Source organism: Halichoerus grypus, chromosome 7 (genome assembly GCF_964656455.1).
Source record: "Halichoerus grypus chromosome 7, mHalGry1.hap1.1, whole genome shotgun sequence".
Taxonomy (NCBI): domain Eukaryota; kingdom Metazoa; phylum Chordata; class Mammalia; order Carnivora; family Phocidae; genus Halichoerus; species Halichoerus grypus.
The window spans coordinates 152,175,801-152,193,443 of record NC_135718.1 but is presented as its reverse complement, the minus strand read 5'-3'; the positions used below and the strand labels follow the sequence as shown (position 1 = coordinate 152,193,443).

At 50.3% G+C, this 17,643-nt stretch overlaps 1 protein-coding gene and 1 long non-coding RNA gene across 3 annotated transcripts in view; one reads left to right on the top strand and one right to left on the bottom strand.

Moving 5' to 3' along the window:
• LOC118521318 (uncharacterized) overlaps nucleotides 1-17,643 on the bottom strand; it is a 78,568-nt gene that overhangs the window by 58,394 nt on the left and 2,531 nt on the right. The gene's annotated exons all lie outside the window — the stretch shown is intronic.
• CADM3 (cell adhesion molecule 3) overlaps nucleotides 4,162-17,643 on the top strand; it is a 35,831-nt gene continuing 22,349 nt past the window's right edge. The window contains exon 1 of one of the 2 annotated variants that reach the window (XM_036069777.2): nucleotides 4,162-4,321. In XM_036069777.2, the coding sequence (XP_035925670.2) occupies nucleotides 4,240-4,321 (82 nt within the window). In that variant the 5' untranslated portion in view covers nucleotides 4,162-4,239. The remainder of the gene's footprint in view (nucleotides 4,322-17,643) is intronic. The other variant, XM_036069776.2, reaches the window with a different exon arrangement.

The following is a 17,643-nucleotide window of genomic DNA, read 5'->3' as shown; positions in this document are numbered from 1 at the left end:
TATTTAGTAAACAAACAAAAACCCTAAACTAATAATACACTCTCGGGAAACTCAGTATTTTAGAAGTCATTCCAGTCAGATTTAGTTAGGATTTTAGGAAAGTGTTGATCAGAAAGTATTTGTTGGCAGAAAGAGGAATGAGCACAGGCTTTAAGCTCAAGGGGGCCTTAACTAGTAGATTCAGACCCACTATTGACAAATGACATAATCTCGTTAAGCCTTTGTTTCCTCATATTTGTAAGGCAGCTAATAATTCCAACCACCTTCAGGTACTTTCCAGTCCCTCAATGAGATGCTCTGCACGTAAAGTACCCAGTGCCAAATGTGGCAAACGTCGGCTTCTCAAATGGTACCTGTGATCATTTTTATCATATGTATGTTGCTGTCCTAGTTGCTGGCTCATAGCAGGTTAGAATGAAGATGCTGGCTCAAATTGACAATTAAATTGGGGTTGGTATTAGGATTAATAGTTAGAGTCTGTAATAGATTAGGGTTAGGATTGAAATTAGAATTCAATTAAGGTTAGAATTAAAATGCACACAGAGGTGATTATTAAGGATGGGGTTAATTAAAACTGGATAATGGAAGAAGGAAGCAGTATGAGGAGTACTGGTTTAGTTGGGTGGAAAATTGAAGAGAAAAGCAATGTGGAAACCCACGTAGAATTCACTGATAAAGGAAAAGTCATAGAGATGAGAAGGATTAGAGTCCAGAGCAGAACTGAGCCCAGTCTTCCGAGCTGTTTCCTACAGGTGCAGTCATCCCCCTCCTGGATGAATAATACCTAGTATTCACGGGGCTCGGCTGAGGCCCCCTCCCATCCTGAGCAGGAGCAGGACCAGCATGGGGAAAGGAATGCCCAGGGCCCACACAGCTGCATCTAGCCCAGCACCGGTGCCAGCACCGCATTCCACACCCCCAGCTCCCTAGGCTGTTGCTGAGTGGACAGGAGCATCCAGGAGCCAAAACCCGCCTTCTCTCCAATCTCCTTCTCGGCTTCCCCCCGACACCCAGCCTCCACTGTAGCTACCAGCTCTTTAATCCCACAGACAACCTACTCCACACTTTGTGCAAGTCTCTTGGAAATGCATATTGTGTATCACAGCATTTTAGAGTGGAAAGTAACCATAGAGATCACAATCCAACATGGATACTTTTATTTTACCTATTTACATGATGGGGGTAATCCTTGTAGGTCAGTCTTGCTTTGCAAATACTCTACTCGTAGTGAATAGGAGTGAGATGCCGGGTGTTCATGCATGTACAAAGGGCATTAGAATGATTATAGGCAAGGAGTTATTCCCAATGGAGACATCCACATCTGCAGGAGAAGCTACCCTTTCACTCAGAGACACGCAGGAGTGAGCAGTTCCTCAATCTGTACACTGCTCAGAAGTACTGACAATGATTCTCCTTATTCCTCCTGCCCCCGAGGGGACTATCTGCCTCCCTATCCAACGTGGGTAACCCCTTTACTGTGCACCTGTGTGATCGTAGGAAGTCACTCAACTTCTCCGAGCCTCATCTTCTTCATCCATTCAACAAGGGGCATTGATTAGGTAATCTTGAAGGTTGCTTACGACTCTAATACTCTTTCATTCTATAATTCTAAAAGCCAATGTCTGCTTCCTATTCCCAGGGCCTAAAGTGCTGTCAAACTGATGCTGATGATGCAGAAAAGGGAAAAGGAGCCAGTAGGAAAAGAGCATTCCAGAGTCTCATTTGCTAGCTCTTAATAGTCTCTCCAAAACAGCGCTCCCTCTCCTCCCCCCCTTGATCCTCCTCCTGTGCGGTTACAGTAGAGGGTGGGGCGCGACCAGCAGGCCTTAGAGCATTACGTGAGGACAGGCAGAAGGGGATCACGGCAGAGCAGCAGACAGAAAAGATGATTAGTTAGAGGAGCTCGGGACCTAATCCCCTATCCTGCTGTCCCATCCCGCCCAGCTCCTCTCACTCCTGCGACAGTAACCTGTCCTCTCTTAAGCCTGCTCCGATGATCTCTAAGGCTTCTTCTACCTCCTAAGGTAATACTCTTTAGCCATCAAGACCCTTTAGCTAGGAGAGCCTGATCCTTCCCTTCTGAAGCCCCATTCTCTCTGAAGACACACCCACTCCTTCTTTCTCTCTATAGGACTAAATTCATACCACCTGGTCCCACCACTGTCAGAAAGCCTGATCTTCCTCTCTGGCCTCTCCTCTCTCTTGCAATCTGGTCTGTACCGCGTTCAACCACACTCCCCCCTCCATTTTAATCTCTCAGAGATTTTAAGACATCAGGGAGCCCCAGGGAAGAGAATGTTTTGGAGTCACTGAAATATAGGAAAGCAAGCAAGTCAGACAGCCCAAGGTGGCCAAAAACTTCTGCAAGTAATTCTAAATAACTACCCAGACGCTCAGAAAACACGCGAGAGGCAGGCAGAGCTCTTCCCCCAGAGACCACAGACAGATTCTAGAAACAGAGAAAACAGTGAGGCAGCATTCTGACCATCCTGAAGGAACTTCCCAGAGAATATTCGTTGGCCTCCCCATCAGTGATTAACACTGATACAGAGCTTTCCCGACTACAGAGTACTTCCCACACCCTTGTCCTTGAACTACTAGGTGGCAGACAGTTCAGTCCGTCACAGATGGCCGAGAAAGCCTGTCAGAGAAGGGGAGAGATGAACCAAACAGGAAGGATTCTCACGGTGAGGCACAGTCTCACTGCAGAAAGGGGGCTGGTGTAGAGGTTAGAAGACATGCACCCAAATCCATCATTCAGGGACAAGGCATGGGCTCACAGGACTGGAAGACACTTCAGAGATCATATTGCCCCATGTCCTAACCACCACTAGCGGTTTCTACTATTGACTGTCAGTGTAACCTGGATGGGCAGTTAAACCCCTATCACCTCAGCCGCCACCTGTATAATAAGGGCTTATACCAAATGTTTTTAAAGAATCCTTATATACCTAAAATTCTTTGATTCAGAGAGTCTAAGATTTAGGAATGTATACCCAAAAGCTAAGGTTGAGCAAAACTGACTTCAAGGGCTCCCTTTCTGAGATGTACCAAGAGTCTTCCAGAAATACACAGATCACACAGAACAGCAAACCCCAGGGACTTGGGACTCTTGATCTAAAAGCAAGTGCAAAGGCCCTGCCTCTCTCATTCATCTTATATCCGGCCTCAGGGACAAGAGCTGCTTTAGCCACAGAGGCATGGCTCCTTAAAGAAGGCATCTTCTCGAGGGTCTGCAGATCAGACCATTCACCCAAGAATCTTACTTACTAGAACTTGAGAAGAAAGAACAAGTTCCTCTGGAAGATTAAGAAAGAAGAAAAAATACTGGGGGGAAGGGCTGTGAGTAAAGGGAGGATAAGGAGGATTAAGGGGGAAAACTACAGAGTTGCTTTGTAGGCTGTTTGGTTGGGCAAGAGTCTGAAGTGGAATCAGGTTTTAGAAGGGGAGTCATTTCTTAAACAAGGGATTGAGGAAAACATTGATTCCCCCGGCCTGGGGGTTTGCTGAAAGAAGGCTTTCAAGGGAAATTGCCTGGGGCCACACATTGTTGCTGGACAGATAACCCGGGGCTCTTGGGTCAGAGGAGCTAGGGATGTGTGTGTTTAGGAGAACCGGTCAGGGTAACTGGCTACCCATGGGGAGATGTCGCTGGGCAACACTCTTGATAGGGGGCCCCGGGGCTCATGGGGTTCCCCAGTTGCCAAAGGAGGGAGGGCGGGGCTGGAGGACCTCGGGCTAGTGGGCACGCCCTTGCCCAGGCCTGCAGTGGCCGCTCCCGCCAGCTGGCCCAAGGCCCTGCCCGGGTCCCCTCCCTCCACCCAAGCCTAAGAGGGGTGCGCGCCGGGTCCCACTGCTGAGCCAGCTCCCTCCCTCGGCTCCACACCCGCGCCCGGCTGGCGGAGCTCCCGGGGGAGAAGGTGGAAGGCACCACGAGGGCGCGGAGGGGGTGTGGGAGGCGGGGGGCGTGGGGAATGCGGCAGCTTGGCCCCCCCGCGACCAGCCCAACCCCCCGTCGCCCCCCCTCCACCTCCAACCGAATGGTTTGCTCCGAGCGCCCTATTTAATCCCCGCGACTGCAGCAGCGCCGGCTCCCTCCCGGTCCCCGCCTCGGCCCCGGGCTCCGAAGCGGCTCGGGGGCGCCCTGTCGGTCAGCGTCGTCGCCCACCCCCTGCCCAGCCCCCGCCCCCGGGGACCCAGGCTCGCCAGCGCGCAGCGGGGAGCCGGCCGGGACGCGCCATGGGGGGCCCCTCCGCCCTGCCCCTGCTGCTGCTCCTGGCCTGCTGCGGGGCGCCCGGCGGGGCCAACCTCTCCCAGGACGGTGAGTTTGGGGGGGGGCGGCGCTGGGAGGTGGGGGACCGGGGCGGGGGCTCCGATCGCAGCGGGGCGGGGGAGCCTGTGGGCTTTGTCTGGGAGCGGGGGCTCGAGTCGCCGCCGCCGCTGTACCGGGTGGGTCTGCCCGGGCGTCCGTGTCGGTGCGGGGCTGGGGTGTGCGGGCTGTGCGCCCGCTGTACGCCTCGCTGTGTGCGTGTGCGCCGGGCTCGCTCGGCTCGGCGGTGCCGCTGTCCGTGTGCGTGTGTCTGGGTGTGCGCGTCTGTGTTGGTGTTTCTGTGTCAGGATCTGTGTGTATGTCTGTGTCAGTGTGTGTTGGGGGCGGAGTGAGAGCTGTCGCCGTTTCAGTAAGGGCGTGTGTCGGGGGTTTGTGTATGTGTCTGGAGGGGTTGGATAGCCAGTGCAAACCCCCAAACTGCTGTATGCAAACACCGCTGCCCACCCCCCGCCCGCCCCCACCCGCGGCGCAGCTCCGAGTGGGCAGGGAAGGGGGCCTGGGTGAGGCTGCCGAGGGGGGCGTGGGCAAGGAAGGGGGGGCTTCTCCTTGGAGCAAAACAACAACACAGGGCGGGGGGCCCCAGGATGGCAGTATCCCTAGCGGTGGCAGCAGCTGGGAAAAGAAACCCAGACAGGAGCGGAGGAGGTGGGGGAAGGTTGGGCAAAAGGAAGGATCAAGATATTTGGGAAGGAGGATGCCGAGAAAACCCAAAGCTGTCTTGGGCTAAGCACTGATTTTGCCAGATTAGGGGTGGGGTAGCTCGCCTGGTCCCCTTTGCTCCTGGTGGGAACTCAAGCCTTCTTGCGTTTGTAAGCGAAGAGACAAGGAAGAGAGTGGGGGGAGCAGGGAGGCGGGGCCAGGGCGAGGGGACTTGGGGAAGAGCCCCTCCCGCCCTGGACCCAGCTATGTAGGTCAGCGCTGTGGGGGCCCCTCGGTTTTCTTAAAGGCTGCTGACGGTTCATGGGGTGGCGGGGGACAGTTTGTAGGGAGCCCAGGAAGAGAGCCACGGCTCAGAGCCTCAGGTCCCCTGAGGCGGGAGGGCAGGCAGTGGAGGGACTAACGGAATGCATCCTCAGTCTTCTCCTTCTCCGCCCAGTCAGAGGAGGGCTGGGCTGCGTTAGGGGGAGAGGGGACAGGACCTCTGCGGAGCAAAGGGATGTGGGGAGAGTGAGAGGGAGGGTGGTGGCTATGCCCGGACAGATGCCAACGAAAAACAGAAAGAACCGCAGGGGAGGAGAAAGGGGAGGCGGCTCCTGGGCTATGGACCCAGTGGCCAGCAGGGATGGGCACAGGGCCAGGGCGGGGCGGGGGTGGAGAGGGGAGGGGTTGAAACTGGGGAGGATGATGTAAAGAATTTCATCGGAAGAAAACAGGCGAAGAGTCAGGGTGCTGGAGGAATCACTGCTCCATCTCCCCTGACCTCCTCCCCCCCAGCCCTGTTTCCATCATGATAAAGGAGCTTCAGTTGGTATGAGGACACTGGGGATCCCCTCCCTATAGCTGGCTGGCTGACTCCTTCCACGCTGTACCCATCAGCACCCCAAAGGGAGTCCCCGCCCGAGTCACCACAGAGACAGCAGCCCCTCCCCTCCATGGAATCCCCCTTCCCCAGAGGATTACACTCATGACCCTGCTCACTGAGGAGGTGAGGAGAGTCCCGAGGGCCAGCTAGGTATGTGGCAAGGAGAGACTGCTGGCTCTATGTGTCTCAGTAATGACCCTCTACCAGGCCTTGACTTTCATCCGCAGCCCCTGGCTTTCTCATCCCACTAGCTGTATTCAGCATAGACGGTGTGACCCAAACTGCACCTGTTCAGGAGTGGGGACGGACAGCCCCAGTCTGGGACCTACACAGAGGGAAGTCACCCCAGAAAGCTGGGAGCTCTTCAGCCCTAGGACATAAACATTGGAGAACAGAGTAAATCTGTATACTAGACAAGTCTTTCTTCACCAAACACAGTATTTTGTCTTGGCCCTCAATCTGGGGTCCCAGCCCTTCCTCGGGTGTCAGGTTGAGAGGAAGAGAAACCCTCTGCCCTCACATTTATAAACACATCCCAGCAGTGCTGGGGGGAAAGACTACAAGGCACTAACTTCAGAATGGAGAATTTCCAGAGGAGAGGTCAGGAAGTCAGGGATGGGGAGGGAGGTCTGTTCCCAAGGAAGAGTCAAATGAAGCCTCATTTTCCTTGTAGAGTATTATCTGTCTAGATAGTAGACATATGTCTGATGTGCAATGTCCTGGGACTTACTGATGTACAAGACATACAGCCCCACACAGTCTTTCTCTAAATTAATTCCACCTCTTAGTTTCTGGACCTAAGAGGGCCAGCTCTGATGCGGGAGGTAGTCGCATAGATCTGAGGCTCATGGATGGTGGTCTTGATGACCATTCTGACCAGGATCATGCAGAAGGTGGGTCTGGTGCCCCTGATGTGGCCTGGGTCCCCCAGCAGGGAGCGAGGCAGTGCAGAGCCTACCTGGTGATGTTTGCCCAAAACAAGGAGATGTGGTGTGAAAGCGTGAGGACAACATTCCCTAATACAGGGATGCCTGAGTGGTCTACGGTGTGTGGTAGAGTGGCTACTTCCAGGCAGAGGGAGGGAAACAAACAGCATGTGCTGCTGGGACATAGAGCTCCCTGGAGTAGAGCACGTTTGGAGGGTTCATAAGGCTGAAGAGGGACTGAGAGGCTGGAGAAGCGCGGGAAATGCTATGAGAACCGACCGTTCATGCTGTGGCTGGAGGCCCAGGACCCGTCTGCACATTCAGTTTGCCACCTGCTCCTTCCCTCTCACATTTCTCCACTGATCCTGGCAGAAGCTGGCAACTCCAGGTTTGGCGGACACAAGCCTATGAACTTAATGTGTTCTCTGGTAATCTCTGGTAAGCAGCTCGGCATTCAGCACTGTGACCAGCCTTCCTTGGGCTCTTCCTTCTGCTTCTCAAGTTGTTTCCCGCACCCTGTGAGCTGACCACGTGTAGAGGATGGGTGGACAGCCTGACTTTGCTTCAGCCTGTAGCAATTTAACCTTGTACCGCCCTGCCCGACACATGAATATCTTTCCCTTTCCAATGACCTTCTGTCCACTGTCGTCCATTCTTCAGCCCCTTGGCCAGGTGCCCGGTGTAGAGCTCATGCCCAATGTGCCGGAGAAGTCCAGAAAGCATTCACTCCAGAGCTGCCCACGGGTCTGCTTGGCAGGCCTCCTCCATCCCGTTTCTTCCTCCCTGCAGCTGTAACCGTTCTGTCCCTGTAACCGTGCTCTCCCCAGTGCAGCTGTAGCCCTTGGGAAGGATAGACGTGTGTTTCCTGGCACCGAGAACTTGAGGCCTTCAGAGAGATGCTGGTATGGCAGAGCTTCGTGAACTCCATGCAGAACCAGTCTGTCCGACGAGGGGCCCGAGCTGTGGCACGGCCCCTGGCCATCCAGAGTCCCACTGCAGCCTCTGCCCCAAGCTCTCCCCGGGGCTAGGCAGCACTGCTGGGCGAAGGAGTTTCTTTCAGGACCAGGACGGTGGTTTTCTCACTTTTAGTGTTGAAAATGTGAAATTCCTTTATCACATAAGTAAAACAGATCAAAGGAGAATTACCGCTTGAAAGAGAGAAGACAGACCTGTGGCTCTTTCACCCTTCTTCCTGCCCCCCCCAAACAATCTTGATGCCTGGGCCTTCTGCTACATGCAGCTTGAGGTCCTCTGGTCTCCCCCGACAGCAAGGGAGCTAGGCCGCTGCCCTCAGATGCTCTCTCTCCTTCCTCTTCCAACTGAGGAAGACTGGAGGCCCAAGTCTAATTTCAAGAGTGCCTTGTTGGAGACATTCCCTCTTCACTTGGAGAGTGACTCACAGTTCTGCAGCCATAAAATTCCACAGATGGCATCTTTTTTGGTGCGCTGGTCACTTTGAAACAGCAGATCGGGGAGTTGTGCCATTGGTCTGTGAATCCTGAGATTTGATGTCGGTACTCCTCGCTGATACTACTCCCTTGAGGTCCACATAATATGCAGAAGGGGATCAAAAGCTGCTTGTCCTTAAGTCACATGCTAGGACTGATATCTTCACAGTTATCACCAGAGAGATAAAACCCCGGGGGGGGGGGTGGCTGTGGGGCGTCACAGTCTTTGTTATTTCCTACTCCAGTAACTGCACACTGGCTCTGTGATCCCTTTGTCATCTGCTTCTCAGTGACAGAATGTCACCTAAGGCTGGTAACCTAGGTTCCAGATTTTCCATGAAAGCAACTGGTGGCCTGGACTACCTCCTTACTGACCACTGAATGAAACATCCCCAAGGCATTAGAAAGTTTTGGTAATTATATCTCCTCCTCTCATTTTTCATGTTAAAATTTAACATTTCCTGTTTAACCATTGGCTATAGGCCCATATACTGGAACATTCTGTTTCCTGGATGAGGTCATGTCCTAGAGGTCTATCCATAAACTCTGAGAACAGCAATCCCCACGGGAATGCTTATAAGAGATAGAGAGAAACAAACCATTAGAAAAAAAGCCCGGAGAAACAAGCCATCTGATAAAGATTCAGGTCCCTAAAAACTCAGTCAAATTAAGAACAAACACTCCATGCAACTATAAAATGGAGAAGAATAAGTCTCTGGGGCCAAAGACCTGCCTCTTCCTCTAGGATCAGCAGTAGTGATGATTCTTTACAAGGTCAGAAGCAGCTGGTGCTCAGGGTTCCTATAACCCAAGTAAAAACCCAATCCAACCCTGTTATAACAAAGAGATCCATCCCTTCTAACACTGAGAAGCCTAGCTTTCAAGAGTCTTGAACACATGAAGTTGTTGAGACTTTTGCAAAATAGAGGCTTAGCAAAGCTACATATTCTTCACTGAAGCAACAAGTACTGGAGAGAGAACTAGATTTGTCCCTTTACCAAAATTTCTCTAAGTGTAAAGAGACCGACCAAATGTCCCAACTAATGTCCTGAAGACAAATGCCTTCTTAAGAGGCATGATCCATTCCTCTTTCCCATACATGATGAAGACTGGACTGTTCATGGCAATTTGGGATGCCTCTGGGCACCCTGACTCTGATACATCTCATACCCTATCTGATGGTAAGACACTTTGGCTTTCTCATGCCCTAGTGTCTCTGAGGGGACACAGGCACTATTTCCCTCATTAGAAGATACTTTTATTCATAATTGATTGTGGCAAATTAAAACCCCCTCCACCACCCCTAATACCTAGGTAACTGTCGTAATTACTAAGGCTCACGTTGACAAACTCAGTCTGGTGGTGGTCCTCACTTTTTATATGATCTCGGGTGTATATATGGCAGGTTCAAACAAAGGACTTCAGGAGGCCTTTTAGAGCAAGTGATGGGTATAGCATGATCTTAACAGAAGTCCCGATGTCTGCTTTCAGTATGACTTCTGGAGAGCTGGATGCCTTAACCCATCATCCCTGTTCCCCTCTGCTTTTTGAGGAAGGAACTGAAGCTCTGAGCTCTCCATGGTGCTAGCCCCCACGTGCCACTCCAGGCTCTCTTTGCTGCTCTCCGTGGTCCTGCTCTCCCTCCAAACTTCCAAGTCTCCACCTCTCCTAAGGTGCATCTCCTTCCCCTCACCCCAAACACGCAGGATCTTGGCTATGATCCCTGACCTCTTCCACCAGGAAGAGGGGAACAAACCTTGAGATATAGATACGAAAGGTCGTCACGACCATCTAAACAACTGTAGGAAGGGGACAGAACGAGCAGGTGAAACTGAGGTTGAGAAGATGAGCTGTTTGAAATGCTCAGTGACCTCAGATGGCCTCAGAAGAACTGGATGTTTTGCCATATGTGGAGTCATAAACGATAAACAGAACTACAAATAGTCCTGTTTTCGATTAAGACAGTATTGCTCATATACAGTAGTACCACATCTGCCCTGTAAGTGCGGAATACAAAAATGTGCCCTCCTCAGTTTGCTAAGTACCCCCCTCTTAACACCACTCTGAGCCTGACAACCAACTCAAACTGTCCTGTCATGGTACTTATTTTCTCTTTTCCCTCAACCTTAGAAGTAAATACAAAGAGAATATATACAGATGGGTTATCCGAATAGGTAAGGGAGGAATTTAATATATATGAGAGACACCAAAAACAAATACCAAAACCCTGACTCACGTCCCCCATCTTTACAACCATCTTGTACAGAACTAAATACAACCATCTTATCCCAGAGTCCAAGTCCTTGGCCAAATCTCAAGAGGCGCATCTTTAAACTGGACTCTGCTACTCTTTTGGGGTATCTGCCAATACTGATGACGTCAAATGCAGCAAGGAGCCGAGAATGCTCAGCCCCTGCCAGTCTGAGACTAGACAGCCTGTTCCTCCCATCAAATCAAAACCACACAAGCTTATCTTCCCCTAAATCCTGATTTCCCCTAAGTGCTGATTTCGTATCAATTTCTTAGTAATCATTCTTATAATAGTTTACACTGGTGAATGACCTACAGCAGAATCTAGTTGGGGAGGCGAGCTTCCAGGATGAATTTTCAGGGCCCCTCTTCCATCTCCTCATGTGAAACAAGGAGAAACTTCATTCCTCAAGGACAGATAATGGAAGTGATTTATCTCCATGAGTGAGCCTTCAGGAAGACAGAATTTAGGTTACAGTAACAGCTGGAGTATCTCCTATCTACTCATCTCCTTGAGCCCCCTGTTCTCACGGACAGCAGACATGTTTCAGAAAGGATTCTAATGCAGAGCTTCCAACATTTTTTTTTTTTCAAAATTGTATCATTATTCTGCGTTGAGTTCTTCCCTCTGGGATTCCTTAAACCTCTCTCTCTCTCTGTCTCCTAGAGATCTCCAGGAGAATGATAAGAAAGCTAAATAATATAAAGAACTAAAATGTAGTCTTCTCTAAGGATTTATTTTTCCTTACCCCAGATAGACCTGCACTAATTGTGTATTGATTGCTAATTATAAGCACCTTTGGCTCATTTACTTCCAGTTCAGGGTCAGGAAGGTCAGATGCATCACCTTGCCCTAGGGAAAAAAAAGAACAAGAAATGAAGGCTGCTATCTCAGCCATTCATCTCTAACCTAACCACTACTTAGCTCTGCACTTCCTTCATATAATCCCAGATATTAGCCAGGCAGAGTGGGGAACCAGTACTTCCAATACCAGATTTCATTGTGATTATGCAAATCCTGGCTTCCTACGTTTATTTGTCTTCTTCTGTTGCCCCAATTCTTTGCTTCCAATCCTGATTCTAGAATTCCAGCCAAAACCTTGGGGTAAAAAGCTCCAGAGGGTGAACTGGTTTCTGGAGTCTTTGACTTAAATACCTGATACTTCTTAGAAACCCAGCAAGACTCTAATAAATACATTGATGACAAGTAACTTGAGACTTAGCATGGCTTAGGTCAACCTCTGAAGAGCCTAGAGCCAAGTTCTTTCCTTATTATGAAACGAAGGGCCAGTTTTGCCATCTGCTCCTAATCATTTGTCCCTCAGCAAATGCAAAAATGACAGTAGGACAATTGTACTCATTCTTACTAACTCTTACTCTAATTACTAAGGATGAAATCTTTCTAAACACGTATTATGTGTTTTCTCCTCTAATCTCTATCCTATCATCTCAAACAAATATAAAAACTACCACCACTAAGCCCCTGGGCCTCACATATTCTCATTTATCCTCAACTGCTGCTTCATGCCAACTCTCTCCTGGTTTCCAAGCCCTGGAGTCCAGTGTCAGTGACAGATGGCCTGAGCCTCAGCCCTTGGGAGGGGAGAGGATTCTGTCCCTCTCCTGGGGAGTCTGAGCAGAAGAGAGAACCTAAATTCTGCTTTGGGGAGAATCTCTGAGTTTAAGCCATATGGTTTTCTGGAAGTAAGGGGTTCTGACTAATAATGGGCTGGGGAAAAGGGCTCTGTATCTGGGTCATAAGAAAAGCTGTGTGTTTGTGTCAGAAAAAAATAAAAACAGAGATATGAATAGTGAAAACTGTAGTGTGTCATGTGTGTTGAGGGACACATGCTAAATGAGAGAAAGAGGGTGACTAGGTTGGAATATATATGTATCGTGGAGAACAAAAATTGAGTATATACCCTCCTCAGAGAAGGTACTCAATGAAGGTTTAAGAAAAGAACAGGAGATCTGTGGGTCCCCATTGTGGGGACCATGAAGTCTGTAGGCTTGGAAGAATGTGTCTGTTTCACCAAAGCACTCAAGTCCCCCTGGAAGGCACAAAGTAAGGCTAATTGAACAATGTGCCACCCTCTGGAAAATACATTTTTAAGTGAAAAAAGTGAAAGGAAGAGACTGTTACGACTGAGGGAGGGGGCCTGGAGCAGTGGAGGTGTGCAGAGCGGAACACATCTGTCTTCATGTAATGCTCCTCAGCACTGCCCTGAACCTGCCATCCACACCTTGACTCTCATCACCCAGTGAAGGGAAACAGTAAAAACAAGTCAGTGAAATCAGAACCAGCAGAGATGAATGCTTTCTTGCCTGGCTTCTAACAAATTAAACTTTTTTCCGAGCATTGTTATCCCCCCACACCAAGCCATCGGGCTGAGATATCTAAAGTAGGACTTAAGAGCCAAGGAGAGTAAGACAGAGCCTGTTGAGAAAGGGAGGCCATCCGTGCACTCAGGCAGGCACTGAGGCTGTGCAAACTGGACTGGGGTTTCTCAGCCTTGGGGAACCCACTCTTCATTTCTCCTCCATGCCCCTGGGCTGCCTTGCCCATTCCCAGTCCCTCCTTTACCACAAACATACTGTCCAATGAGCTGGGTAGAATTCTCTGTTCACTTACTCCACACTGCCTCTGTTATGTTTCCTTTCCCAAGTATTTTCTAAGATGGGAGATTTTCCCCCAGTTCTATTCCACACGTGTGAAAGCAGCAAGGCAAAAATTTAGGGGAGGGGTATGAAGTGCCTGCACCTGGTTCAGGGGAGCATCTCAGGGTTCAGACGAAGTCTGGCTTCCTGACTCCCGCATCAGCACGCAGACCCCGGGTCCCACCTGTCCTGATTTCTGCGTGTGTGAGCGTGTGTGGGAAGGGAATGAGGAGGTGGCTCAGAGCTACCATCAAGGGAGTGATGTCATGCCTAGCCTTGTGGGCTTACCTGAGCAACAGCGGATGAGACAGCCCCCTGCATAGACCCCGGGCCACTCTCCCAGCAGCCCCTCCTGAGCCATCCTCTTTGCTCTGCCTCATCCCCTCCCAGCCTCTTAGTTCAGAACACTAGATGCTTGTCCACAGAACACAGCCCGGTGCTGCGAGGAAAGAGCTAAGCCTGGGAAGGGGCTCTTTTGGGATCAGACCCCCTTCCTCTTTGTCTCCCAACTGCAGTTCTTGCTACAAGGCAGTATTGGCTACAGAGGGGCTTGCTTCTGTTGGGGGCCAGCCCAGGGCTCCCTCCCAGTGCCAATGCACTGAGAACACTGACTCAATAGCAAATCAAAGCAACAGCTGTCCCCACCTCCTTCTCCGCCACCCACTTCCCAGTCTCCGCTCCTCGGAATCTTAACTAAGTCTCTGAGGGGCCCCCTCAGCCTACCACAAGCCCACTACTGCCTCCAGATTCTTCTCTCTTCGGAGCTCGAGAATAGGACATGCTCCTCTGCTCCCTCCTCTCTTGTAGCCGTCCCCCTCCTCACGGTCAGCCCTGCATCCCGAGGCTCTCCACCACCAGAGGCCAGCACACGGGTGCGCGCACACAGCCTGTCCTCAGTCAGCCTTTTCACATCTACGGGCATGGAAGCGCCTCTGCCCCTTGGTGTCCTCTCTGGGGAGACCTGGAAGAGGCCAGTAAGGCCCTGAGTCTGTGAAGACGCCATTCTTCACGGCTGCAGGAGCTCACAGCTCACCTCACACCACCTCTAACCTGCCTGGCATTTAGGAGCCTTACCTCCTTTGAGGTCCGGGGCCCTGGGGGGCCTCACTACCATCCACAGAGATGGGGAGCAGGGAGGGTAGATGTCACTGAAAGTAAAATCACACCAGCTGGCAACTTAACCTCTGAATCCATTGGCCCCCAGGGCTGCTATCAAATGACAGTGACCACAGGAGACGGGCTTCTAACCACGGGTTCCACAGACTGCCTGTGTGACCTTGCTCAAGTGTCTCAACCTCTCTGAGCCCTGGTTTTTGTTCTTTAAAATGAGATTTGCACTAGGTGCTACTTCAGATTCTTGTCAAGTCTCAAAGTCTATGCTTCTAAGAATGATAGAGGGGAAAATATTTTGGGGAGGATTAGGCATAACAGAAGGAAGAGAGGAATTACTGAACTTAGGTAAGAGGGGGTCAGAAAGGACATCAATTCCATCCTCTGTGTGGTAGAATCAAAAAGATCTTAGGATTAACCACCTCTGGCCATTAGGGGTCAGTAGAAAATGACCAGACATGCAAATCGATGGCTGGGTTTTAGGAAATATACAAAATATATTTATTCATGATATATTGTAGTTTGGTACTTTTTTCTAATATTTGGGTAATTCAAAACATTTGGGATAACGAAGTTTGCTTTTGGTGTTTTGGGGGGTTTTTTGGTTTTGGGTTTTTGTTGTTTTTTTTGTTGTTGTTGTTTTTTAGTGAAAAGAGGGTTAACACACAGATAAGCTTTTTGTTTTAACCCCACCCTCACGCCCACCACAGGCGAGCTAGCCAACTAACCCAAAGATTCCCTCCTCCTCATTCAGCCTGGAAAAGCTTAGCCACACACCATTCCAAGCCCAGGAAACAAAAGCCTTTCATTTTCAATGACCTGCTTAGGATGGAACCAAAAGGCATCTGCCAATGTTCAGTAATAAACCTGTTGGAGCCTGGATCAGCCCCTTCCAAACCTAAATCTCTTGGATTATCTAATAGTGTAGGATCCCTGGTTCTGCAAATCTGAACCTCTTGGCCATGCTTCACCAAGCCATGGGACAAATCAACACAACAGGCACTTCTTCTAGTGAAGGTTCTGTTTCCCACCCTATTTACCGTCTATTTTCACTTATATCCTGTGTGCCTCCTGGGATAGTACAGCAAAGCTCAGAGAGTAGTGCCTTCTGGGCCCAAGTGGCTGCTGGGAGCCAGAGGGAAAGGAGATAAACAAGACTCCAGGAGGAAAAGCCAGACAGCAACAGAAAGAACGGAGCGAGGGAACAAGGAGTGAGGTCCCAGGGGCCCTGCAACAGAGAGGGTGGAGGGGAGGCCTGGGTGAGGGAGGCAGGCCGCTGGGGCGAGACTGAGCTCAGAAGTCCCGCAGGAACTGTGAGCTGGAGCATATCTGAACCGAGCCAGGGCATCCTTTAGGTGATCCTGCAGCCTGTGAGGGGACAGAGGCCCATCCCTGAGGAGCAACAGAGAAAGCAGGAAATACACCTGGAAAGACAGACAATCCCAAATGTCGGAACAACGCCCACCTCTCACAGCCCCAGCTTTTGTCTGACTGTACTCTAGTACAGAGAGAAGGAGGGATTGAGAACCCAGGGGAGGACAGAGTTAGAAAGGGACAGAAGGTGGAAGTAAGAGTTTTTCGACACTCAGGCCCTCCATGCCTTAGATGAGGGAGCAACACGGTGACCTCAGCAGAAGTAGAGTAATTCCTGGCAGCACGCAAGCAAGTATAAAAGTATGAAAGGAGTCCTTTTTTGATCAGGGTGTTGAGCTCTAAAGTCTCTCAGGTCAAAGTGACTCTCCCCAGATCTCGGAGTTATCATCTAAATCAGGACTACATGGGACTACAAGGCCTACCTTCCTCCAGACGCAGAATCAGACATTCACTGATAAAGAAACGTGTGGCTCTGGGCACACAGCAAAGCTCCAGGGGCTGAGTTCTAAATCTGATTTTGCCAGGCCCATTCTCTTCTGTGTGTGATCCAAACATACACAAGAATTCACTAGTAGCTCAGGTCAGGGAAGAATCCGAGCGAGATCCCCTGGCCGGGGAGCCTAGCAGAGGGTGTGGGTAAACGATCCTAAAAGTGGGTCCCTTCAGTATTTTGGGCCACAGCCCCCAGTGTGTTTTTCCCTTGGAGATAACACTCCTCCACCCACCTGTCATGGTAGTCGTGAGGAATAACAAGTAGGCTGGGATGAAGAATATTTTTAACTCTGGAGTTAGAAATGCTGACTCATCATCATCATCACCATCACCATCATCATCAACTCCTACTCAGGGAGCTGGTTTTCTCTAGTCAGGGAAGTAAAGCTCTGGACCCAGGCGCTGGCAAGGCCAGCAATGGTAACATGGGAGCTCTCCGTCCCTGTCCCACCATCCCACCTATGCACCTGTGACTGTGTTCATAGGCCCGGGGGAATGCACTGTAGATTCCCAGAACAGACAGGGCAGGGGAGGCATGAACCAAGCAATTGGAGCTTATACTGGCACATTCTCTTAGACTTCCCTCCTAGCCTCACTCAGACATCCTACATTTTCATTCATTTGAGTCGCTCATTTATTTATTCAATAAATATTTATTGAGCACGTACTATATGTGAGGACATGTGTTATGAGTGGAAAACTGAGTCACAGGTGCCACTGCGCTTTCAAGGGCACACGGTAAGTCTCCAATTCCCACTTCTGCTACTCTCAATGTGAACAATCAATCAGGAGGACATTGGTGGGTGAAAGGGCTACTTTGTCCTTTAAAATGCCGGGAGTCCTTAAGATACTGGAACCCACAGGTAAATAAACCAAGAATTAAGAAACCCCCAAGGCAACTGAGGGCAAACAAGACACTCTTTTTGTTTTCAGCCCAGACACTAGAGTCTTGTGAAAACGTGAGGGGATTCTGTTAGTTTTAACTAGACACATCTGCTGCTTGGTTAACTGAAAAGTCCCGCATTGTAAGGCTTTTGGGGGTAAATGAAGTATCCCCCAGGGGTATAGATGAAGCCACATGAAGAAATCCAATTAACAAGGAAATTCAGTGGGTATAAGCCATCCCATTACCACCACAAGCCGCCATTCCCAACTTGCTACACTGTTATCTTCATCATCTTACAGATGAGCAGTGTGAATGTTGTTTAGTGAGCCGGCCCCGGCCAGCGATCCAGGAAGGAACCTTGACCCCTAGAACTCCTGCCCCCACCCCCCCACCACACACACAAAACGCATACTTCTGCAGAGGGAGGCAGTGCAGCGGAGAAGTGCACAAAGTCTGGGCTCTGCGGTCAGAGGGGTCTAAGTTTGACGGCTGTCCCGTCCCAACACTTACTGGCTCCATCGTGTAGATGAGTTACTTAACTTTTCTGAGTCGCAGCCAACTCATCCTTAACATGTGCATACTAGCACCTGTCAAAAAGGGCTGTTCTGGATAATGATCATAGAGCACCTAACTTGGGCTTTGACACA